Source organism: Coffea eugenioides, unplaced genomic scaffold, assembly GCF_003713205.1.
Source record: "Coffea eugenioides isolate CCC68of unplaced genomic scaffold, Ceug_1.0 ScVebR1_2931;HRSCAF=4055, whole genome shotgun sequence".
Taxonomy (NCBI): domain Eukaryota; kingdom Viridiplantae; phylum Streptophyta; class Magnoliopsida; order Gentianales; family Rubiaceae; genus Coffea; species Coffea eugenioides.
The window spans coordinates 1-26,666 of record NW_020863463.1 but is presented as its reverse complement, the minus strand read 5'-3'; the positions used below and the strand labels follow the sequence as shown (position 1 = coordinate 26,666).

General features: G+C 37.6%; 2 protein-coding genes across 5 annotated transcripts; one reads left to right on the top strand and one right to left on the bottom strand.

Annotated features, from left to right (window-relative positions):
- The first annotated feature begins 2,477 nt into the window (after positions 1 to 2,477).
- Positions 2,478 to 15,957, top strand: LOC113757299. 4 transcript variants are annotated; one of them, XR_003466243.1, is made up of 14 exons: positions 2,478 to 2,627; positions 2,747 to 3,242; positions 5,266 to 5,754; positions 7,954 to 8,273; positions 8,678 to 8,755; positions 8,922 to 9,024; positions 10,162 to 10,250; positions 11,345 to 11,456; positions 12,005 to 12,058; positions 12,146 to 12,194; positions 13,576 to 13,676; positions 14,582 to 14,694; positions 14,778 to 15,173; positions 15,522 to 15,957. XR_003466243.1 is itself a non-coding variant. In XM_027300658.1 (13 exons), the coding sequence occupies exons 2-13, from the start codon at positions 3,048 to 3,050 to the stop codon at positions 15,115 to 15,117; spliced, it is 2,043 nt and encodes a 680-aa protein (XP_027156459.1). In that variant the 5' UTR covers positions 2,478 to 2,627; positions 2,747 to 3,047; the 3' UTR covers positions 15,118 to 15,388. The 4 variants fall into 4 exon arrangements, 1 of the variants encoding a protein (XP_027156459.1); XR_003466242.1 differs by having other exon boundaries at positions 14,778 to 15,204; XM_027300658.1 differs by lacking the exon at positions 15,522 to 15,957 and having other exon boundaries at positions 14,778 to 15,388.
- A 3,211-nt stretch (positions 15,958 to 19,168) lies between these two features.
- Positions 19,169 to 21,959, bottom strand: LOC113757300. The gene is made up of 4 exons (XM_027300659.1): positions 20,742 to 21,959; positions 20,396 to 20,539; positions 19,680 to 20,290; positions 19,169 to 19,553 (listed from the first exon to the last, which is right to left on the bottom strand). The coding sequence occupies exons 1-4, from the start codon at positions 21,957 to 21,959 to the stop codon at positions 19,169 to 19,171; spliced, it is 2,358 nt and encodes a 785-aa protein (XP_027156460.1).
- Between the last annotated feature and the right edge of the window lie 4,707 nt (positions 21,960 to 26,666).

Sequence of the window (26,666 nt, the reverse complement as noted above, 5' to 3'; positions counted from 1 at the left end):
GAAAAACCTTTGGGGACAAAAATTATATTTTTCCAAAGTTTAGGGGTCAAAATTAAATGAAAGATAAAATTCAGGGACCAAAATGCAATTATTTTAAGGACCTAGGTGAAAGGAATTTAAAATGTTCTGGGCTACAATAAAACTACTCCAAAGATCAGGGGCCAAAGTGCAAATCGTAACCAGATCTGGGCAAGATAAAGGGCATCGGGCCAATCTTTTTATTTTACTTGGGCCAAAGCTACCTAAGCCCAACTGAAAACCCAAGCTAAAACACACAGGCCAGCCTGTCTTTTTATCCCTCAAGCCCAGCCAAAAATTCATGGGCTCCAACCTCCGAACCCAACCGAAACCCAAAAGAAAAAATAAACTAAAGCCCAATCACAAGCCCACAGAACAAAAAAAATGGCCCAAACCCCTTTTTTTCTTCTTTTCTTTTCTTTCTTTCTCCTTCTCTTTCTTTTCTTTCTTTCTTCTTCCTTCGTTTCTTCTCCTCCTCTGGCCAACCGAAGCTTACTTCAGTTGGCGGCCATGGTGGCCGCCGGTGGCGCCACCGCCGCCGACCGCCACCGCCGGTGACCTCTCCGGTCACCAAAAATCCTCAAAATACACCTCCCCACTCGATTTTTCGCGTAGGTTCCATTTCCGGAGTTATTTTTTACAAAAAAGGAAAGAAAAGTGGTCAAATGGCCAAAAAACAGTCACGGTTTTATTTTTTTTTTAACCCCTTAAACCTTCACCAAAAATCGTAGAAAATATATTACAATACTCCTTATAACCTCTACAATACAACTATAATACTAGTTAGACAAGTAAACAACAACAAAAGAATGCATTAAATCAAAACAGCCCCAAAAATAAAGAAAATATTTCAATGCCTTTAAAGGCTCAAAACTTCAAAATACTTAAATAATTCAACACTTTTTCAAACCACATACTAACTACAACTGTCTATTTCACCAGAAATAAGCACAAAATGTTCACTAATTTAATTCATTTTTCGTTTTGTCATTTTCACAAACATTTAACATGCATTCACAGGCCCATTTCTTTTTCTTAACGTTTATTCATGGCTTTACCCCAAAATTTCAACAACACCAACAGCAACAACAAGAAAACAGCAGGAACAACCAATAATACATGAATTCAATATGATAAAAAAAACGGGAAATGGTTCAATGGAAGTGTTGATACCTCTTATGACCTTAGTAAAATTGCTGATGAAATTCCAATCTCCTCACGTCCGATTGCTTGCCTTCTTGTGTTTGATTCTGTGTGTGTATATTGGGAAAGGAGAGGGAGCCGAATGGAGCCTTTCTTTTGTGTTTTCTGAATTGAGAGGAAAGAAGGAAAGGGAGCCGAGAGATGGAATTGAGGGAGTTTTTTTTTTTTTTGTTGTCTGTTGTGTCTGGGAGAGCCGAGAGAAGAGTCAGGGAGATAGTTTTTTCTTTCTTTGCTTGTCTGATTTCCCTCGTGTGTGTGTCTCGAGAGAGTGAATTGAGGGAGTCATTTTTCTGTCTTTTTGAGCCCCCAAAAGCGCTACTTCCTTTTTTTTTGTCAGTCCCCGAGATTCAGGAAGGAACCAAGGGATTTTTGTCAAATGGCTTTTGGTTTTTTTTTTTTTTTTTTTTTAAGATAAACCTACAAAATGAGACAAAATATACTTAAAATACAAGAAAACAAATGATTCATCAAATAGAAAATAATCAATAAAACATAAAAATTTGGCAAAAATTTGGTGTCTACAACACACAGTGTGAGCTTCCATGCAAATTGGCCACCTCATGTGAATTTTTATGGAATCCTCCTTAGACTTCGTTAAACAAATCATACCGATCGATTTTTCAGCCAATTCCAATCATTAGAATTTCTACTCTATTACTAAAAAGAAAAATAATAATAAATAATAAATAAATAAATAATGTAAAAAAAAAGAAAAATAATGATTTAACAATCTAATCGTCTTCTATCAGACATCCCATCTACATTCAGAGATAACTCGAGAACTCCATAACCCATCAATAATTCTTTGATATTAGATGAAAGAAAACGTATCAAATATCAAATTTCTAATAAAACATGTAAGTAAGTCCAACTTTTAGCACCACCATATATCCCCTAAACCAACACACATACATCAATTCATATCCTCGAGAAATTCTAGTTACAAGTAATTATAACAAGTATTACAATTTATGCACCTCCATCATAAATTTTTGTAACTCTTCCCCACCGACCATAAATGCCCAAAAGCTCCAAAATACCCGCATAAACGCACACACACAATTATAGCTTAAAAAAAATGGAAAACACACACACACAAATGAATATAGTGTAACAAGACAAGAAGATTACAAGGCTTGATGTTAACGTAATCCTGCCCCAACTACCCATACCCAAATCCCCTCTCTTCTCCACGAGGGGTACCCCGAAGTACAACTCCTTTCTCTTTTGCCGTCTGTCAATCCTCGCTATCTCTCTCTCTCTCTCTCTCTCTCGCAATTCTATATTTTTTTCTCTCTCGTTTTCTCGTCAGTCTTTTATTGCGAAAGTCTTCGGTTTTTTGTTTAGCCCTCCGTTATTTATATCTTACTACTTTCTCTCTCTAAATCCAAAATTTTGTTTCTCAGGTCTGCTTTCTTTCTCTGCTATGTCTTTTTTATTGTATAATTTGCGTGATATATGCGTTTGTGTGGTTATTGAATGAATTGGATCTGAGATATTGGATTTTGGAATTTGATTTGTGCAGATCAGGGAATTGAAGGTGCAGGAGTGGAATTGTGTTGAAGAAATTAGGGTTTGATTAAAATTGGGAGCGATCTAGGGTTTTGTTGCTTTGAAGGGCGTGTGATAAAGTCTAGGGTTTTTTTTTTTGAATTGGGGGTTTGCTTAGGTTCTTGGGGAATTTGCGAATTGGACTGGTTCTAATGGTGTATTTGTGTATTTCGGGGGAATTAAGAAAGGTCTTAATGTGAAGAAGTTGATTTGATGGTGGCTGGATGAGAACGAATTAATGGTATTATTGGGGAAAATGAAAGTCGAATGTTATTATGCATGGGAGGCAACAGAGGGAAGGTGAGAGTCATCATCGGAGGATTGTTGTTGTTCGGAAAAGTGGTTGCGACGATCAGCACATGCGGTCTGTCCCTTTGAGCACGACCAGGAACAGTTTAGCTGACGGTGGCGGTGACTCGAGTCTTATTTCTACTGTTATTACCATAATTTCTAGTGATTCCTTCTGCAAGGTACTACCTTGGTGGGTTTTTCAAAATTAGTTTTATTTATTTTTTGGGTGGAAGTGCCTAATTTTTATTTTTACATCTTTGGGTTGTTTTGATTGATTCTAAAAGGCGACTTATTTATTGGTCATTTGTTGCTTTTCCTTTTTGGGTTTCACTTATTAAGACATATAGGGAAATGTTCTTTCCTGTGCCTGGGGGAAAAGTTATGGATTTTGCTTCTTTGGATTGTGAAAAATATCTGATCGAGCAAGGTTTGATTATCTTAGCCTTTTTGTTTTAGTCTTACGGCAGAAGTTATGGATTTCCCTCTTTAGGAAGGGGAGAGTGTAAATAATTAGGCAATTGGTGTTGTGACACGTTAATGGGGCACTTTAATTGATCTTTGGGCTATCAGGAGCATATTCTAATCCCGCACGGTCAGTGGTGAGGAGCTAGCATATTGTGATTTAGATTTTCATTTGTTATGTTCTTTGTCCTGTATCTTTTTGACTCCGAGAAGAATGCTTCTTTTTTCGTGAATGAATTTGGATTGTAAAGCATTGCTGTCAAAAAGTTTAATCTTGTATCTGATGGTTGAAAGGTGCTGTTTATTATGTTATAATCTCCATATTCTGATGTTGTGATTGATGTAGTTTGAGTTGGATTAGTGCTTATGTTACCTTTATTGTATTGATACTCGTTTCTAATTCTAGAAATAGGAAATGGCAGTTAAAAATGTACTCAAAATTTGAGCAAATGTGTTTGAAAAATGAATTGGTTATAGGCCAAACAATTATGGTTTTCTGTGATCAGGTTTTGCATGTGTCATTATGTCTTTCGGAAGCTTGTAGTTTGTTGAGGATGATGTCATTCCATCTGTATTGAAATTTTGTGACACTGAAACTCAAGATTTCGCATACAAGGTTTGTGATGATAAACTGATTGTTGAGTGGAAGATACTGTTGGTTGGCATTTTTTCCCCTACCTAAATTCTAGAATTATTTGGTGGGATTATCGACATCGAAGAAAATTTTGCAGGAGGAACTTGCCTTGAATTTCATTTTTTTGGTATGACATTGTGTTTCTTGGGAAGGAACAAAAGAAAAGTTTGCTTGAATATGACTATCAGATAATGCATAAAATTGGGTTTTGTTTTTAGGACACGCATCTCACTATGAATGTTTGTGTCAGCCAATGTGATGAACAATATATAAAAGAGTCCTTTTATCACCTTTTCTTAAGGTGGAAAGTCTTGTGGAATAGCTGAAGCTTAATTTGCAGCATTCTGGACTTTTGCACCCTTGTGGCATCTGTAATTTGCTTTTGCTTCATTTGTGTGTCCAATATCAATGTTAAAATCTTAAATGGCTCCTCAATAATTGAGGATATTGCGGGCACTCCTGAGCCCTGTTATTGATGAAAGAATGAACAAAATTTTTTGGAAGATTAAAGTTAGATTACTATTTAATAACTGGTCCACGTACCAAAAGAAAATAGGCTGGTGTTTCAGTGACCTAGCTTCTTGGTAATTCATGGTTAGTTGCTGATACCCTAAATTTCTACTGGAATATATTTTTTTTAATAGATTCTACTTGTGTTTGAGAGATATCTATTCTGGGCTTCTTTGGCTACTATTTGCCACATGTACAAAGAGAGATAGATGCATTGGATTTTGTTGTGCACAATCTGGTGGGTCTGCACAAGTTTTTGAGATCTTCAGCATTTGCGTGTTCTTCTTTACCATGAGTAGATCACTGGATGCGTCAAATCAATAAACTGGACAAGTTCTAGTTATTTTTTTATTATGTGAAGATGTATCAGACATTTCTACTCTGTGGCTGGCCCAATTTTTTTCCATTTTCTGACATTAATTAGGACAATCGATATAAGCTTGCCCCTTTGAGTCATATTATTTCTCTTCCAAAATATTCTGAGTTTTAAGGATCCTTTTTGTTATTTGATTAAACTTTAAGGCCTGATTCATAGATTGACTGAACCACAGGGTAGGTAAATGTAATTAACCAAATTTTATATTCCTAAATTTAAGGTCCTCTGTATATCATTCAACTCCCAATTTCGAAACTACACATTCGATACTCTTCGGTTCTTTCCAGTTTCCATGGCTAAATCTACTAGCAGTAGCAGAAGAAAGCACCATACAGAAGAAGATGAAGAGAAATACGACGACGCTTCATCATCATCACCTCAATCCTCTTCTTCCGAAGAGGATGATGATAATAAGCGAAGCCACAAATGCTGCCGTGGCGACGATAGGGGTCCTAGGAAATCCTCTTCGAGGAAAGACAGAAAATCATCCAGTAGGAGGAAAAGAAAGGAAAAGGAACGGAGTAGTAAGCACAAATCGAAGGAGTATGAGAGGAGAAAGAAGGATAAATATTATTCGGATGAGTCCGAAGTGGCAGAGTCGTTGCCTAGGTCAGATGGGGATGATCATGATTCTGGATTGGAGAATCCGGAGGACGTTGTCAAATGTATTTTGAAGGAGTTTCCTGCTGTCTCCGGAGATTTGGAACAGGTATAGCGGTTATCTATTTGTTTACTTATTAGTTGAAGTTTTGTTGAAATTTGTCTATTGAACTGTTGAATATTCGGACAGTTTGTATTGGTTAATGTTAACAGGTATCTTGGGAGGAAAACATCTAGTCACTATATTATGAGTGACCAACTAGTATTTATAGGAGTACAACCCTAACAAACTATTTACAAAAATACCCTTACTAATTTATTATCTACAAGAATACTTATATTCTCTTAACACTCCCCCTCAAGTTGGAGCATATATATCATAAGCACCCAACTTGTTACAAAGGTATTTCACCCTAGAGCCCCCTAAGCTCTTGGTAAACACATCAGCCAATTGATCTACAGACGGTACATGAGATGTCTTGATGACCCCGTCAAGCAATTTCTCTCGAATGAAATGACAATCAACTTCAATATGTTTTGTCCTCTCATGAAACACTGGATTAGACGCAATATGAACAGCCGCCTGATTATCACACACTAAATTCATAGGCTGTTTATGCTCAAACCCAAGTTCAAGTAATATGCTCTTCAACCAAACCAACTCACACACAGTGTTAGCGCGGTATTCAGATTCTGCACTTGATCTGGATACAACTGTTTGCTTCTTACTCTTCCACGACACTAAATTACCACCAACAAACACACAATATCCTGTGGTCGATCTTCGATCTGAGGCAGAACCAGCCCAATCTGCATCACTATATCCTTCAATATCAGTGTGTCCATGATTTTGATACAGCAACCCTTTTCCAGGAGCACTCTTAAGATATCTGAGAATCCGTACAACAGCATCCCAATGACTAGTACGAGGGGTATCAAGAAATTGACTCACAACACTCACTGCAAACGAAATGTCAGGTCTCGTTACAGTGAGATAATTTAATTTACCCACAAGTCTTCGATATTGCTTAGGATCATCAAGTAATGCACCTTGATCTCCTGCTAATTTCACATTGGGATCCATAGGAGTATTCACAGGTCGGCAACCTAACATCCCAACTTCACTCAACATATCGAGTACATATTTTCTTTGACATAAATAAATCCCATATTTAGACCGAGCTACCTCAATACCCAGAAAATACTGTAGATGACCTAAATCCTTTGTCTGAAAGTTTGCCTGCAGATTGGATTTAAGTTTCTGAATCCCCACAACATCTTCACCTGTAATCACAATGTCATCCACATAAACAACTAATAAAATTTTACCAGCATTAGAATGCCGATAAAATACAGAGTGATCTACTCCACATCTTGTCAGACCGAACTCCATGACAACACTACTAAACCGGCCAAACCAAGCCCTCGGAGACTGTTTCAATCCATATAAGGATTTTTTCAAACGACAAACCAACCGCGGATTCTCCCCCTGAACAACAAATCCAGTAGGTTGTTCCATATATACCTCTTCTTTCAAATCTCCATGCAGAAATGCATTTTTCACATCCAACTGATGCAATGGCCAATTATAAGTTGCTGCCAAAGAGATAAGAAGACGAACAGAGGTAATCTTTGCAACAGGAGAAAATGTTTCTAAGTAATCTACTCCATACACCTGAGTAAATCCTTTAGCTACCAGCCGAGCCTTCAATCTATCAATAGAACCATTAGGCTGCACTTTTATGGTGTACACCCATTTACAACCAACAACAGGCTTACCTGAAGGACGAGGGACAAGATCCCAAGTACCATTTTGTTCCAAAGCAGACATCTCTTCTTGCATAGCTAATCTCCAACCAGGATGATTAAGAGCATAGGTAATAGACTTAGGAAAACATCTAGTCACTATATTATGAGTGACCAACTAGTATTTATAGGAGTACAACCCTAACAAACTATTTACAAAAATACCCTTACTAATTTATTATCTACAAGAATACTTATATTTTCTTAACAGTTAACAGTATCAATTGTGAACATCTACTACTTTATGTGCCAAATTTACCCTTTTCATTTTGTTTTGTACAAATGCTGTTTACTATGGTTGATCTGTGCTAAAACAATTGCATCTGTTTTGTAAATTTTGTGTTGAACCGCCCCCTCTTAGGAAGTGTTCCATATAATGGCTTGCTGGAAAAGTTTTATTTTGTGTTGAAGTGCCACCCTTTTGAGAAATGTTCATGTAATGGGTTAGGATAAAGGTTCTAGTGAATGATACTAAATTTATTGCAAAATACTGTGTTTCCAGCTTCTACACATGATAGATGATGGTCAAGCAGTTGATATAAGGGGATTGTCAGAAAAAACATTGGTGAAGCTCCTGAGAAGGCTATTTCTATGTCTGAACCTTAAAGAAACTGGTGATAATATCTTTCTACTGAAATCAGAGGGCCATCCTACATTGGAGGTTTGTAGACCTGTCATTCATGGCTATGGACAGTCTTCAAAGCAGCAGCTTGATCATTGTACATTGGAGAACGAATTGCTCTCGGTATCACCAGATGGCAGAAATGGACCAGATGCCAACATGACTAAATCATCTGAAGGTGCCATTGGTCCTAGACGAAGGTATCTTGATATCCTTGCTATATATCTTAACTATCCAACTTTCCTTTTTATTTTTGTGTAACAAATTCTGCAGCATATCCAATTTGCTGCTTTCTTGGTATATTTGAACAAGCATTCGGAAATGGTTATGGTCCTATTTTCTTTGCTTAATCAAATAAATATTTTTTTTGAGTTATGTGATGTTATATGCAGCGTGATGTTAACTTACTATGCTGTATTATTGTTGCTTTCAAAACTTTTTTGTTTTGAGTTGTCCTTCGGTTTGGTGTGCCTGCTTTGATATGCATTGAAAAGTTTGAAAAGCATACTCTCTATAAGTGCAAAATAAATTTCATCTTTTTGGTACAATTCTAGTTTCTTTAAGTTTCTGAATCCATTGTTTTCAAATTTGTTTGTTCTTTTAGGGTAATTGGCCCTGAAATGCCATCTGCTGAACTACTTGCAGCTGCAGCCAAATTAACTGAAGCAGAAGCTGAGTTGAGGTATTGCTGAATTTTATAATTTTAAGAGTTAATGGCTGCATTTGTATTCTGTAGAAGGATTTTCCTTGTGGAAGTCAAGCTTTTAGGCATTTTTGCCATCTTACGGTGAACTTCTGAAGCTACTAACATTGCTAACTTATTTATGTTTATTGATGGTTGAAATTAGAGAGGCTGAGTTAGTGGACGATTCTGAATTGTTTATAGGGCCTCCTCCCCCCGCTTTTGTTTCTGAAGTTGAATCATCAAATGAAGCAGAACGATTTGAAGAGGTACCTTTTTGTATATATTTCACTCCATATACATATTTATTTGTCACCATTAACAGATTTTAATTCTTCCCCTTGTTTCATCATCCCATAGTCTCTTTATTTTGTACTTTTTTTTATGGCAGTTTTTGTTTGGTTTGTATGCTTCTGTTTTAGGGCATTCTAAAGACCTTTTGCTAGTTCCATCACAAGGATACAAATTCTTCACGCTTGTGCTGTTTTTTAGGTTTCTTATGCATGTTGCTCTTATTATCATACCATGCAATAAACATTACCTCATGTCATGAGTTTTTTTGTAACATTGCTATGTTACGTAGGTTCGATAAGTTTTTATGACCCATGATCAAATTGAGTATGTCAAACTTGTTGACCACTACACATATCTATTTTTGTAGGTTGAGTATAGAGTTTTTAAGCACTTGTCACAGTATATTTTACCAACAGAAAAGGGTTCTGTTATCAACAACTTGAATTCTAGTCTCTTAACTGCACAGGGTGTAAAAAATGCATGGTAGAATATATGTAGAGATTGATAGCTGCTGATTGAAAATGTACATATGGGTCTTTCTTTAGTCCATCTTGTGGAAGCTTTGCAAATGATGATTTCCTTTGGTTTCCCCTTTATGGTGTCTGTTTTGGCTAAGAACAGTGTACCTGCACATTGCATTTTTCGGAACCTTGAAAATAATACTAATATGCAAGTATTCTAAGCACATTATAAAGCTTGAAGAGCTTCTAAAGATATTTAGTGCAGTCTCTCTCTCTCTTCCTCCCTCCATCTCTCTCTCTCTCTCTCTCTCTCTCTCTCTCTCTCTCCCCCCTCCCTGTCTCCCTTTCTATCTCTGCATTCATTATTGGTATGACTTTTTTTAATGCGAAAAGAGTCAAAAATTTATTGTCATGTGGATAGTGCAGCTCTTTTATGCTTTAGCTGCTGCATATTGCATGTAACAAAGATATAGGTTTAATATAGTAGAAATGTATGTTTGCAGGAATTTTATCTTTGTCGTGGCCAGTCTCCATAAAAATGGTGATACATATTTACAGTGAGGGTGTTGAGGGCATAATGCATTTGCTTACATGCTGTCATTGAATCAGGGATGCTATCTCTTCATTTCAATTGTTATTTCCATTTGCCAGATTACAAGAATTATGGGAGCTGAGGTGGATAGTCCATATGATATTCTGGGAGTGAACAAGAATATGTCAGCCGAAAACATGAAGAAAAGGTACCTTCTTGTCTGTATTTTTAAAATTTACCTTTAAATGTGTTGTTTGGATCTATTGGAATGCGACTGTTCAATTTTCTGTGAATGATATAATCGTTAAGAAGCAGCATTGAAAACTGTTGGTAGGCTGACAGTCATTTTAGATGCATTGGCAGAAAAACTGAGGAATAGAGTTCAACAAGACATGAATAGAAAAGTAAAGAGAAACCACAAGAATTTAAGATTGATAATGAGAACGACTCAGGAACTAGGAATCTCTTCGAGGAAACTTTAGGCATTGCTGCATGATTTTATTATGCAATCCTCAAGAAAGACATGAAGTCTACAAGAATACTTTTGGTGTAAAAAATTGTCTTAATCCATGAACTACAACATTTTTGGACTCAACCAGTCTATTTGTGAGACTATATACCATGATATCTACTGTTGGTTCTGTTTCTAAATGCAAAAGAATTGCAGGTCATGTGCTGTAGATTGGTTATGTGACTGTTGCTATAGTTTAATTTCAGGACTTGGGTTAAATTTCCTTTTCTAGTTTGGTGCTTGATCGTCTTGTTAGTAGTTTCCTTGGTTTAGTTACTTGCAAATAGAATTCCAATCTGTTAGGCAAAAAAAAAAGTTCTTGCTTACAAGGGAATGACTCAACCAGCAGGCATATAAAGTTTGTCTTAGGCATGAACTCCCCTCCCCCCCCTTCTCCCTGCTTTTTTTCCCCCTTAAGAAACCTATAACTTTGACACGATTGATGTTTTTTGATTTGTTTTGTGCTTCCGCCTCATCAAGACAACAACTTTCAGGATGTGGAGATAGTTATCCTTGTTGAACTTATCCTTTTATGCAGAAAATATGGTATTGCGAGGCAGTATAATTATGCCTCTTGTATAGATCTTGGTATGGGAGGTTCTCTTGACTTTTTTTTTCTTTTTTTTTTTGTTTTGTCGGGCGGGGAGGGTTGGAGGGGTTGCGGGGTGGGGTCTTGGTTTGCATTTCTGCAAATGCATGCTGGATTGTCCACTGCTAGATGTCTGAGATTGACAAATTTGATTGTTTTGACTTGTTTTATATGTCAACTGGTCTTCTTTTTCTCCTTGCAGGTACTGGAAATTGTCCCTCATGGTACATCCGGACAAATGCTCTCATCCACAGGCCCACCAAGCATTTGTGAAGTTGAACAAGGCTTTTAAAGACTTGCAGGATCCAGATAAAGTGAGTGTTGTACAATAGTAGTGCTTCAAGAGAATTTTATTCTATTACTTACTTTTTGGTACATTCTACACGATCTCTGTCTTTTTCTCTCACTCTTGCTCTCCATGGCGTTCTACTTTAGCTATGTGATGATTTTTCAGTGATGTGGTTTTGATGGAGCATTTGGCCCAAAGTTTTTGTTGAAGGAAAAATAAGGGGAACTATTACGAAACTTAACTTTTTTTTCTTGCACCTTGTAACACTCTTTTACTTGCTAGAAGTTTTGATTTTTTCAGTCTGTCATTTTGTTGAATACATCTAACTAAGCGCCTTTGCCAATGAGTGAAAATTTCATTGACAGTAATAGGGATGAGATAGCTGATAAACGTCACTGGTTGCTTCTACTGTGTTTCATAAGTTGTGCGAATTATTTTTGAGAAGAACCTTGCGTGTATTTATATCTTTTTATCTGATGTAGTTTCAGGACTTTGTATTTTCTACTGCATGTAACTTTACGTGAAGAAGATTTGATATTGTCTTTTGTTTCCACTTCATCATGTTTTTTATAGCGAAAAGCATTGGATGAGAAAATAAAGCTCAAAGAGGAACAAGAGGAATTCAAGGTACATTTTTTGCAGTGATCTTGGCAATCTCAATGTACTTTCTCCTTTCCAATCGTATTATTGATAGAAAGGTTATTATCAATACAGGCGGAATTGAAAGCAATGAAAGAAGCTGCACACTGGAGACGTTTGCAAGGTAAGTGTTTTTTATTTTTTTTGTTTTTTGGGGAATATTATGATCACTGTTCTTTTTGGTCGCATAAGAAAATGTGCTGTCTGCCTCTCTTTCTCTCTGACATGCATATTTGGTCGCCTCACACTTGTGGTGCCTTTACTATTACAACAAGAAAAGATGATAATTTCAATCCATTCCAGAATTTGAATATATTGGGTTTATGTCCAGAACTACATATTTCATCAGGGCAAGAGAACCAATGTGCTTTGCTTTGTCTGACTGAAGGATCACTGGCTCAAAGGATGATTAAATGCAACAAATAACACTTTTTTTTTTTTATAATTAAAGAACTCCAAATTGGATCCCAAACTTTTGTTTGGGCTACCATATTCCTGCCTAATGGAGGGACAGTTGGGGAGTGATAATGCTTTAGAAAAATCATTTAAGAATAATTGGACTAGTGAGACATTACTGATTCTGAATTTCCTTGCACTTAAGATTAATTGAGGCTGCGCTACGTTTCGTTGACTCTAGTTTTTCCAGTACTAGTAGTTGATACTTTATATTGTCTAAAATCAAGTTATGGTACAAAAGGATGGAGCTTGCTTCTAAGGCTCTCTATGCCCTGTCTCATCTTGCACGATTCTAAGATGTGTGACTAAAAGCTGAAGACTAAAGCTTATTTATGGCTGAGCTATCTTTGCACAGACATTTTTTCCATATAATTACAATTGAATTTTGTTCTACATACACTTTCACATATTCTATTTGCCGCCATGTAGCCTCTTTATAGTATGGCTTTCCATCTTTTAGAAGCATAAAATGTTCGAGAGAAAGCTGAAGACTCAGGACATGTGGTGGATCGATTTTATTGTACATTTTTCACCCTAGTATTTCCTGCTGTATGTCTTCTGTATGCAATTATGTTATGGTCGTGAAAAGGAAATGCACCCTAAAAGGGCCTTTCTACACTGTGACTCATCTTTCACAAGGCTAAAATGTTTTAGCATTAGCTGAAGACTGATACAAGAGTATTTTCTCTTCTTTTATGCTTCAGATGTGCAATTATTATGTCGCAGTTACTTCTAGTTGTTTGTTTTTCACTGTGTTGACCAAATTTGAGAATGATTGTTGATTATTTTGTTGTAAATCTAGTTACTGTGGATATTTGTTTGGTTACTGTCTTGCTTGTCTCATCGTTAAGCTATTGATGGGATGGAGAGTTGGATTAAAGCCTTTCACAGTATATTTTGAAGGAAATTAGTTTGTAATACTAGCCTGCTTCTTGTTGCTGAAAGGAGGCACACTGGGCTGATTTTGTGCATGAAAACTTCATATATCCAAGAAACAAAATATTTTGTTTATCATTGCACACTGAATTCTTAGAGCACTTAAACTGCAGGTATATCAATGGAGGGTGATGATATACTTTTAGCTGACATGGAGGCTAAGGTGGAACCTAAAAGAGATGAATGGATGACAACACTACCTCCTGAAAGAAAAGTAAGGACCTTTTTCTTCCCTCTTTATATTATTAGCATCATTCCGGTTGAATATGTTCTCACTTTGAATTTATGAAAAGGTGGAGAAGATAAGAATCACGAATAATGCTGTACCTGCTTAATAAATAGACGCCTTATAATAGAGAAATCACTAAGCAGGCCAAAGACAGCTTCTGATGCATGCTGAAGTCCTCATATTGGAAATAGAGCTCAAACCAGTTTCAGTTTAATAGAATAACGTGTTAGTGCGAATAATGATAAAATAAGCTGAACAATAGATGACTTAGGCTTTTACACTGAAAGGGCTAATGCCGGTAGTGGACTAGTGCTCTGGCACTGGGTTTATGCTTATTTGTCTAGTTATTTTCCATGACTGACTTGACCTGAATTCTGATAAATGGAATGCAGGCTGTGGAGTACAAATGTGATTTAGGATGAGAATGTTGATTGATATTTGGTGGATATAAAATTGTAATTTGTTAAAAAAAGGTATACCTTGGTGTAATTACATATGAACTTACTACTTGAGATAATTGTTTTTTTGAAAAAAAAGATACCATAGACTGATTTAAGTAGTAATCAAAATGTTACCCCCACTCTGCCTCTAAATAAGTCAATGTGACCATGGCATGGGGTTTCTATGGATGGCATTATTTTTTTTGCTGGTAATTTGAAATGGCTTTTGGCCATGATGGTCTGGGCTTTTAAAGGATACCTTATCAATGATCCAAGTATACATCATTGAAGTCTGTTACCATATGTAATACCCGTAGAATTGACAGCTGTTGATCGTTGTTTGGTGCTTCCTTAAACATTATATTCTAGCTTGGAACTTGACCCTTATCTTCGATCATTCTTAGTGTGGGTTGTTGCGCTTAAAATCTGCTGTTTGTTTGTCTTTCTCAGCCTGGGATGACCATGCAATCAACAAAATTCAGCAGAAGCTCCAAGGAGGGGCGCGGGGATACTAGTGTCTGGACTGACACACCATCAGACCGAGCCCAGAAAGCAAAAATGAAGTATGTATGAATTCTGATGAAAATGATGCTCTTGGACTTGGAGGTCTTGGACATTTGGTACTAATGCACTTTTGCAATTGCAGTTATTTGGAAGCCTATAATGAGGCTTCAGCACTTGCTTCAAATGAGCAAGAAAAAAAACGATCCAATTCAGATGCACATTTGGTAGATGAATACAACAAATCGAAGCGGTCAAAGTCACTAGTAGACAAGCATCAAGAGCTAGCTCAAAATCGATCAAAGAAAAAATCCAAGCAGGAACCAGTTAAAGAAGAATGGGAGGGAAAGCATCCATGGAGACCATGGGATCGTGAGAAGGATTTGACAGCGGGACGGCAAAGTGTGAAATTGGATGCTGAAAACATGGCTCAGGGTTTGTCTTCTAGGTTTTCCTCGGGATCATTTCAAAGAAACTTCCTGTAGAGCATTGAATCAAGAATCTAATTTATAAGCTGCCAGAAGTCCTGTATCAGATTGACGTAAGATATCTTTGAAGAAGTGGTTTTTGCGGTCAGTTCCTGCCTTCCTATCTTCTATTTATTTGCTTGTTGCGTCTAATTTCAAACCATGGTCAAGAGGTAGTAGTCTCTAGTGATGTCCAATAGCTTAGCTGCATTTTTTTTCCCGCTTCTTTACATCCAAATGAACTTATTCTTTTTTAATTTTAGGCCATCAAACATTAAATATTCTTTTATTTGCCTTGAGATTTTGAAATTTTTGGGAGTTTTTGTGCTTTTTGGTTGAAGTTTCCAATAAAATATGAGAAGATATTAGTATGCATCATCCATTGAGGGCTCTCTGTCTGAATACTACTCTTATCCCATTAGGTCGGCAACTGGTGGAGACTTTCTTTTTCGACATATTAATGACGGAGATTTAAGTGGGATATTTTAACAAAACCGGCAGCGAAGAGCAATGCTGGCTCTGGGTTGATGGAATGTTGCCAAGACTTTTCAAAATAAACTGGGACTCAATGGTGTTGAGAGCAAGGAATGCCCTAAACGCGGAGAATAGCGAGTTACGCTGACTCAACAATTCGATTTGTTATAGTAGGTCCTGTGAGTTCCTTGTCATTTTGTCCAGCAAAGTTGCGGTTTATAACAGATGGAATTACTACCATCCCGTTAACTGTTAAGAGTTTCCAAGGGTAGCTTGATCATATTTTTTTTTTCTGGTGTACTTATTACTGGGTACACATAAATGAGTGGAGGATTCAAATCTAGAATTATTGGAAAATTTTCAGTGTTATATGGTTTTCATTTTTGCCCTCTATGTCCGCATTTTTCTCGTAGCTCCTATTTTTGGATACTATAAGGAGTAGAAATGGTATTATCTGGCATGTGCTAAACAAGCAATTGGATAACATTTTTTGAAATTCTTTTAAGATGTATTTCAGGTGATATATTTTTAGAAATATAAGATTAAATAGGAAATGTAAATAAATATAAGGGAGGGTAGACAAGAATAAATAGAAAAAATATATAAATGCAAGAGAAAATAATAATTGCTAGTATGTGTGTATATATATAGTAGGTTAAGTGAATATTAGGTGTGTTAATGGGTGTTCACTCGTTGGAAAAATTCATCTCCCAATTTGGTTCTGTTCAATTCAGCTAAATTACCATATATGTGTTTTTTTGGTTTGCAAATAAACTAAAAATTTTATTTAAGAATAAAGCATGAAGAGTACACAAAGTAATCCACCGTACATAGGGGAAGGGTTGGGTTGGGCGAGTACGGAGAGGGAGTGTAATGTAAGAGATTTCGGGTTCGAGTCCTCCTGCTTACATTAAAAAAAAAAAAGTAATCCACTGTACATAGCTTTCTGACTACATATAACTAATACTATACTACTAATCACTCTAGCTAACAGAAAAAATTTCAGGAGCAAAATTTCACTCTAAACAAAATTTCCAATTTGTTTGGTTCTATCAACTTTTCTCCGCCTAGCAACAATGCTTTAGATATTCTACACAACGGATTGAATTAGCAATTCAATAGTAGCCATTTTGCCAAAAAAAAAAAAAAAAAATCCTTCTATTCCTTTCTCTCCACAACGAATAAATTGTTATTGTAAAAGCACGCTTGCGCACTATGTTAATTAAAGTGTCTTGCTGAATATATTGAATCTGCCATTGAAGTTCATTAGACCGCCCATATATTCTCCTATACAAAAAAAGACTACTACTGTATTCTTCCCCAAAGACAAGTAGTATAATCACAAGTGAAAGAGATGCCCATTGATTCATTTCCTCTTGAACATAATGCACACCATCCATCCACTACTATTCCCCATTTCATTAATTTGTCCTTTGTTGCTAATCTATTTTTACATACCAACTAGACTATCAATGCATGCATGAGAATGTATCCTTTGAGCCTCACTAACTAGAACCATGGAACCTCTAAATACTTGTGAAACTATCTTTTTTAATCAACATCCAGTAAAAAGAGTCATGTACATGAGGTAAAGGTAGACAAGTAACAGAAAGGGAATGTGTCAACCCTCAACCTTTTGAGACCTCCTCCTTCCTTGAGGTCAGATCCAATCACCATCACTGGTGATACTAATCGTGCATTCATAGTATTACCAAATTATTGAAGAATATCAATTCCACAGTAATCAATTAAAGGGCTACGTGGATGCCACTTTTTTTTTTTTTTTTTTAAGTGTAAGTTGGAAGACCCAAATTCAGGATATCTCTTTTACATTTCGTTTCTTGAATTACCCAACTCGTTCCTTCCCCATGTGGATGCCACTTATCAAATCATAAATGGATAGTTTGATCATTATCAAACACAGCTTAAATGTGTTGCTAAGCATCTTCTCTCGATTAAAGCAATTTCCTTCAAAACCAAGAGGAATTAGGAGGGATGGACACATGCCAAAAGGATTTACCATATAAGTTACTGCATGGCATTAAAAGTTCATTTAATCGTGTTAAATTAACTGTGTTTTATAGATTAATTTATCTTGAAGTGGTTTTTAGATAGAAACCGGCGTCTCAATCTCGAATCTTCAAATCAAATGCAACCATAAGAAGTTGCTATATTGTCTCAAACATGTATCAGAAATAATAGGTTCGTGTTCTTGAAATGGAGCAATCATAAGGATCCGTCACTTTTCCACCTTATAATAGTTGCTTGAATCATTCCTCTTCCAATTCAAGCAATAACCGAAACACCATTTCAACAAGTGGGAAAAAAAAATAAAAATCTTATGAACAAGCAATAATGATAGAAGAAGTGCAGAAATCTTCCCCCAAAGGGAACAAAGACAATTCAAACGTGGTTGAGAGCTTAATCTACACTTTCATCTGTCGCCATTACCCAGAAACGCCTCGTCCTTTTTTTTTTTTCGTTTTTATATTTTAGAATCCTCATTTTTAAATTCCCATTCGACATTGGTATTCAACTATCAATGAAAACGAGATTTGATGAGATTTTGGTCTGATGACTAAAATTGAGATCTCAGAATTTAGATATCTTGGGTTCTAATTTCCCTTTTTCCTCCCTACTTAAATCTCACCCTTACTCTACTAGAACAAAAAAAGAAAAAAGAGAGCACCAGCTTAATTAGCCAGTTGAGTTGGTAATGGAGTAGCATGTCATGTATCCTAGGAAATCGAAGCTCTACTCATCTCAATACTGCTATGATTACACTTATGCATCCAGTTCGAAAAGAGTTGATGGTTCAAAATCTCTATCTAGTTTGAAAATCTTAAAAAAAAAATAAAAATCAACGAGATTCTGCCTACTAGCTTGCACTCGCTCTTGCACTTGGGTTGATGAAACTTCTTGGAACTTAAAGGAGTTTTGACAAAATTCATGAAATTGAAAGGAGTTTGACCTAGTAATGCCTCCTTAAAATACAGGTGAACAAATTTGTATAGTCTTGTCTTCAAAATCCAACTTAGCTTGTAGAGATACTAGTTAGGTGACCATGAAGTTTTTGAGTCGACCCTTAAACTCTTTTGTTTGTTTTTTTTAATCTTCCTTTCCCCTTGTAAGGATTAGAATCTCCCCTTAGGCCATAGTAAATAAATAAATATATATATATACACCCGTACAATTCTAAGAGATTTGAATTTGGTCTAAGAAAACCCTTCAAATTCTTAAGTAAAGAACCGAGACATGAGGGAATAGGGACTGCATTGCTTTAAACAAAATTAAACCAAATGCCATATCAATGTAAAGGACTATGGCAATCTGATTTAAAATTGACTGCAATGAGTGAAGCAAGTCAAAATCCTTTTCTAAATACATTAAAAATTTTTGGGAATTTCAGTATGGCATTTTGTTCCTTGAGAGCATGTAGCTATGCCATGAACTTCCAAATGCAGTAGCAGTACTTTAACAGTTGGATTCTTCTTTTCTTTTTTTTCCGAAACGGTAAATGATTTTATAACATAAGATAATTTTTACAAATTCAAGCAAAGGCTTGATAACTCAGTACAGTCAGTGCACCTTGGCACTAAGGAATCTCAAATTCCTCATCTTGACTGATATTCAACGCATAAGCGCTAATCCTATTACTCAAATGATTATTATCTCCATCAACTAAGCAAAAAGAGCACATTTGAAACAAGGCCTTCAAAGTAAGAATATCCTCGAGCAGCGTTGTGAGACGCATGTCCTGCGTTTTGGCATTCTGAATGAGATGAAAGACTTGTTTATTGTCCAACTGCACCTCAATATTTTCAAACTGGTGGACAGCGGCTTTACTGAGTAATAATTTGACAGCTTCTAATCCATCAATAAGCTGATGTCCTGCACTTCTCTCATGTAGCGCCCACCCTTGACACTGGTGTTGAAAATTCCCAGCGCATGTGATCCCAATACCAAGTTGAGAATTGGCCCTGTGCACCTGTATCGCTAGTCTCAATATCACTGAATTGTGACTTTGTTGTTGTAGCTGCACTTGTGACTGCCGAGTTCCTGTTTCTTCTGTACTCCATGTTGATGATTTTTCATGAGCTTCCTACCACTCTTCGTGAGCTTTCTGAACCGTTTTCCATGGCTGCCTCTGCTTAGCATTGAACTCTCTTGCATTTCTGCTTTTCCACAGCAGCCAGAGGATATTTGCTGTTAATGATAGATGGTCATTTCCTTCTCTTCGAGCTTTGGCTGCTGTCACCATGGTCCACCACCTGTTGAAGCAACTTTGTTGGTCCAGAGTTACATCCCATTGGATGGGTGCTAACCTCCAGACTTGTGAGGCATAGCTGCAGCGGAGTAAGACATGTTCAATTGTTTCACTCTCCTCACTGCCTCTACAGATTGGGTCCCCTTGCTTTGTCCTGCTGGCTATTAAATGTCTTACTGGTTGAGCTTGGCTAAGGCATTTCCAAAGGAAGATCTTCACTTTATGCTTAACTTTGAGCTTCCACAGATACGTCCAGAGTCCGTGGCTTTGGTTGCTCCAGCTTGTACTAGCTTCCTCCATTCCACCTTTCTTATTGTGATGCATTTTTGTCTGAGTTAACTTCCTGTATGCTGACCCCACAGTGTAGATACCATTAGTTCCATGGATCCAGTAGTGACAGTCCTCTCTATACCCTAAACTGATGGGGATTTTCAAAATCTTTTCAGCATCCTGGTTGCTGAAAGTCTCAAATATCAGGGGCCGAATCCATTTCCTCTGATGTATCAAGTCTTGAACCTTTTGAAGCACACTTCCCTATGGTTTAGTTGAAGACACCTTGCCAAGATGAGCATTTGGAATCCAGTAATCATCCCATATATTGGTACTTTTCCCATTCCCTATCCTTCTCCGAATTCCTTCCACCATAAACTTCCTTGCCCCCATCAATCCTTTCCAGATCCATGAGGCATTTGCAGGAACCTTGCAGTTGAAAATGGACTCGTTATGAAAGTAGCGAGCTTTAAGCACTTTACTAACAAGCAAGTTTGGTTGAGTAATTAATCTCCACACTTGCTTACCTAGTAACGCTATGTTAAAGGCCTCTAAATCTTTAAATCCGAGTCCTCCAGCTTTTCTGTCCCGCGCTCCAAAAGCTCCAATGCATTTTGTTTCTTCCATTTACCTCTCCCCACCAATAATTTGCCATTGTGGAGTTTATATCCTTACACAGCCTTTTAGGAATCTTGAAACATGACATAGTGTATGTTGGCAGGGCTAGAGCTACTGCCTTAAGCATTACCTCTTTCCCAGCCGCACTTAACAGCTTATTTTTCCACTTTTGTAACCTGTGTTGAATGTTGTCCTTGATGTACCCAAATATCTGGTGTTTGGATCGAGTAACTACCATTGGAAGCCCCAAATATCTCCCTTTAGCAACTATCTGAATGTCTCCCAGAGCTTGCGAAATAACCAATTGTAATTGTTGGACCACATTTCTACTAAAGAGAACCGATGACTTCTCCAAGTTAATCATCTGTCCAGTACCCTTCTCATACACCAGGAGAATCCTTCTGAGTTCCATGGCATTGTTTGGGTCGGCTTTGCAAAATATCAACGAATCATCAGCAAAAAATAAATGGGACACCGTAGGACTATGTCTACTGAGTTTTAGACCCCTTATCCTTTTTTCCTCAGTAGCTGTGTGGAGTAGACTAGAGAGTCCTTTTGAGCATAAGAGGAACAAATATGGTGACAACGGATCACCCTGCCTAATTCCTCTCTGGGGGGACACATATTCTCTGGTTTCCCCATTAATCGTGAAAGAGTAACTGACTGTTGACATACACTTCCTCCATCGGTCATTGAATCCTATTTTGTTCATCACAGCATCCAAAAACCTCCATTCAACTCTGTCGTAAGCCTTAGACATGTCTAATTTCACAGCCATAAAACCATCTTTGCCTAGCCTTTTGTTATTAAGATAATGAATGAACTCATGAGAGAGCATGATATTATCAAGAATTTGCCTTCCGGGGATGAAGGCTGACTGATTCTTACTAATGCAGTGATGAAGAACCTGCTTGAGTCTATTAGCAAGGACTTTGGCTATGATCTTGTAAACAGTAGTGCAGAGGCTGATGGGTCGGTACTGCTTAAGGGATGTATGATTTTTGACTTTGGGAATGAGGGAGATGATTGTATGATTGACTGACTTAACAAGATGCCCAGTATGAGAAAAAGTTTGAATAGCCTTGACCAGATCTTCTTTAATAATGTTCCAAAACTTTTGAAAAAAATTAGGAGGCATCCCATCTATAGCAGGAGCTTTATCAGGATTCATAGAGAAAAGGGCTGCTTTAATTTCTAACACATCAACAGGTTTCGTAAGTTTATCATTCATAGTCCCTGAGATAGTCTGTGGTATACCATTTAACATTTCCTGCATGTCACCTCAGAAGCTTCGAAAAGTTTAGTGTAGTAATATGCAATTTCAGTGCCTAGCTCCTCTTCATTTGTCGTCCAACTCCCATTCTCCCTCTGGATGTGGGTTATTCTATTCATCCTCCTTCTATCTTTGACACAAGTATGGAAGAACTTTGTATTTTTGTCCCCTTCCTTCAGCCATTGCAACCTAGCCTTTTGGCTCCAATACATTTCTTCCTCTCTGTAAGCCTCTCTTAAGCTACTTTTTAGAATTTTCCCCCGCTCCTTCTTGTCACTTATATCACATTCTTTGAGCTCCTGCAACTGTCCCTTGATCCTATCAATCTTAAGCTTGGAATTTCCTTGAACCTTATTTCTCCACTTTAGTAAGGCTGTTCTACACAATTTGATCTTTTGGGTTACTTTATCATCCTAGACCTCTCGTTTCCTTGTTTCCAAGCCTGTTCCCCAACCTCATAAATCTCTTGATGTTGAAGCCATCTCTTATCAAAATAAAACCTTTTCCTCCTCCTAGCTTGGGATGGTTTAGTGTCAAACAGTAGTATACTGTGGTCTGAAGCATAGGAGTCCCAATGTTGATAGCTAGCCTGCTGAAAGAGTTTGTACCAAGAAAAGCTACACAAGCCTCTATCCAGACACTGTTTAATCTCACCTTCCCCCTCCCAATTGTTACACTAAGTCCATGGATGACCCTCAAACCCAATCTCTAGGAGCTGATTGTGATTAATGAAGTCTTTAAAATGCTTGAAGCTACCTTCTTCCCTCCTATTCCCTCCCCACTTTTCAGCATTTGATACAATATCATTAAAGTCACCTGCTATTAGCCACTTATCACCCCAAAGATGCTTCCTGGAATGGATTATTTTCCATTGTTGTTTACGAATTTGATCATCACAGCTTGCATAAATCCCTATAAACCACCACTCACTCCTATTCTCGTTATCCTTAATGTGAGCTTCAATGGTAAAAGCTGTACACAGAACTTGCTTAATCCTTACCTCCGCCTTCCACATAAGTGCCATACCTCCTGCCTTATTCATGGACTCCACAATTTGAATCCCATCAAACTTCAAAATATTTTTTACTTTTCCTAGATAATTACTCCTATTCTTAGTTTCACACAAAAACACCATACTTGGAGAGGAAAGGTTGTTCACCTCTCTCAGCTGGGGAATTGTCAAGGGGCTCCCCACACCTTGACAATTCCACACCAGCACTCTCATTTATTCGTTGGGGTCTCATTTGGGTTGGACCCCTCCCCCTCAGTTTCCATTCTTATTGTCAATCCACTTAACCCAATTTTGGTCCTCTTGCCACTTTGAATGCTAACTTCATCAGTTTCGATTTCCATTTCATCCACTTCACCTTTTCTTTGCCTGCTTTTCTCCCCCTAAGAGAGTCTGATTTAGTCCCTTGAAGAGACTGTTTTGGTTTCTTGGGGGATTTCAAGGCTCTTAGGATTCGTCTGTTCTGCCTCCCTATGGCCTCAGTCATCTTTTGTTCCAGCAAAGGTGGTATACTCGCTGACTCCAATCTTTGCTTGATGTCTTGTACGTGGCCAAGTTTGGAAAGCTGAACCATCATAGTACCACATCCTACTTCCATCATCAATACATCAGAACTCCCTACTTCCTTTTCTCCAGTCCCAGACTGCTTCTTCTCCCCTACACTCCCATCTTGTTCCTTTATTAGTGCATGTCTTTCACTGAGTTCATGATGAATCTGACCTCTTGTACCTTCACCTATAACACTTGCATCAAGTGCAGTCAATTGATTAGCAGGGAGACTAGTAAGTTCACTTAGTTCTCTCCTCTGAATCTGCCCATTGGCACCATCACCTCTAACATTCTCAGTCTGGACAGTTGATGTACTAACTGGGTGACTAAGATGCTCATTTAAACCTCTCATCTGTTCTCCCGGATGTTGACCTTCATGGTCATGAATGTTACTAGCATCTCCTAGCTGTCTAATAGTATTACTGGTCCCCTGTGAGTGGTCCTTCTTTTCACCATTCTGAACCTCATTACCCCCTTTATCCTTCCATATGCCATCTTGAGTTTCCAATGCTGTTTCTGTGGGTTATACACTATGCTTTTGTTTCTCTTGTGCGGATATCCTCAAATTTCCACTCTGCAACCATGGGCCGTACTGATTAACCTTTTTTCCTCGACCTGAAGCGCCTGGCTTGGAACAGGTCCTTTCACTATGGCTTATGATAAATATAGCAAAAGTCTGGACAACCGCTGTGATTTGAAGCTTGCTGATCATCGTGTGGTGAGAAGATTCGCCGACAGACCGTTCAAGATCACTTGTGTGGATTTGATTCGAACGCAAGAATACGGTAGCAGCTGGAGCAGAGAGCACCATGGCATCAAAGGCGAGCCTGGGTCGAGCGGCCCGCCCTCTCAGGAAAGTGCCCGTGACTAGTAACTTGTGAATTTCTCACCCGTACAATCAACGAATTAGCGAACCTCAGGCAAGTGTAGAAAGGCGCCATCAATTCAATGTGTGGTTTCTTGAATTTGATAAGCCAAAAAGAAACACTAGAGTAAAAACCTAATTGTTCAAGGTTGCTCGAAAGCTATGGAGAATAATTCCACACTAGGTTTTTTTTGATAAATAGTGTTCTATCTAAAATTATCAAAAGCTTGGCTATTTATAGCCTGTACAAAGAAATAAACCTAATCCGTAAGATTGGATACATTACAGTTTCCTTATTCGATGACAACTAACTAATTGACTTCATGCTATATCATTGTTTAAGGCTAACTATATGTTTGATCAGCTTTATAATCGACCCAATGAGCTTTAAGCTACCCACATAACCCATAAAAGCTAATTAACCACTAAGTAATAGTGAGCCTTAGACTCAAAATCGGATCAAACTCAACATGAGGTCTTGACCGACTTATTCATACCATAATTAAATAGAATATTCTAAAAAATAAACTACTAATACTATTGCCAAGATCATCTCTTGGCAAGCCGAAACCATGGCCCATAACGCCCATATTTCGTATCAATTCACCCCATCCTTGAAAAAGATTTGTCCTCCAATTTGGTGGTTGGAAATATGATGGTACTAACAAGAGTTTGGCGATGAAACCTCATAATCTCCACATATTGGCTCTCTTAGAATGAATGATACTTGCATACGTCATGATTATTATAATTCGGTGCACATGTCTCTTGGTCAGCTTGAAAATGCTCACAATCAGCCATGGAAAACTCAAGGCTTTACTCCAATGACTCCTTGAGGATAATGCATATAGCTTCAGTTCCATGATGCAAGGTAAAATGTATGGTTCATTGGCAGCAAGCTCACATCCTCTTGGATCCTCCATAATGCAACTGACAAACTGAAGAATACTTTGAACATGATCGACTTCATTAGATTGATCATCACTTGGGACACTTGTCGCAAAATGGTAAGGAGGCAAAGGACAAAATTCAAGTCCAAGAACCCCCTTTGAAACTTCATTACTCCTCCCAACAAGCAAAGCAGGCTCATGGGTGAAGTTGAATATCAATAGATAGTAAAGGGATACAACACTTAAGATGCAAACTCCATGAAAATTCTGATATTCACCAATGGATATAGGGATAGAACATGCCATGATCAACTCAATCTCTCCTTGCTTAACCTGCATAAAAGAAGAAAAGCTAAACATAACAAAGGTAAGTTCGTTAGAAAAATAAGCCCTCGCATTGTCTCCCAAAGTCAGCGCACTTTTTCCCTTGTTTTCCTTCTCAACTAGCTCATGACAACTAACTTGTGTTGATGAGAATTCAAGGTTTTCAATCTCAAGTTTATTGCTAGCATTCGTAGATATTTCTTTAATCAATGGCGGACTAGAAGGAACATCTTTACCACCATTGGTTGACACATGAGTAAGTTGCTCAAAATATGAATGCAGCACTTGGCTAATTTCTCCCATCATAGAGTCAAATAATTCTTTATTCCGGCTTCGGAAATCAGCCTTTGATTCACGAGGCTTTGATTCAATTCGAGAATTCATGACTCGATTGTCGCAACACTCCTTAGATGATGCTCGTTTGCTTGATGAAGACCTTGGCTTAAATGCTTGACGCAAACTCCTTTGCTCCTCTTCATACTCATTACAAGTACGCTTATATCTTTCATATACACACAAGGCACGAAAATGATCCATTTCCTCCTGAAGTGGATGAAACTCATGTTGTGAATGCTCGGAGATTGAATGCGTGGAACTAGAGTACTTGGACGTAGTTCGCTTGGAACCCCTCCTCTTAAGAGACTCGTTCTCTAAGAATTCTTGATGATATGAATGAAATGCAACTCCACGAGGCATGGTTAAGTGACCTGCAAAATTGGTTAGCAGAGAAAAGAAATTTCTCACAACACACAAGCTCACGTGTATGTGCTCGTCTCTCGTGTTTTCACTCTAATTTTTCTCACCAAAGATTTTCTCACAGCCCCTTGCAAACCTTGAAGAAAGTAGAATTCCTCAACTGCCCAAGATTAGGCCTAAAAAGCAAGTTCACGCTAGAATTTGAGGTTTGTAAGAGTAGAGATTCTCTTGGAAAATAAAATTAGGACACAAAGAATGGAGTGGTAGAATATATTCAAGAGTAAGAATCAGAAAAAGACTTGACTCAAAGCTACAAAAAATATTAAGAAAGA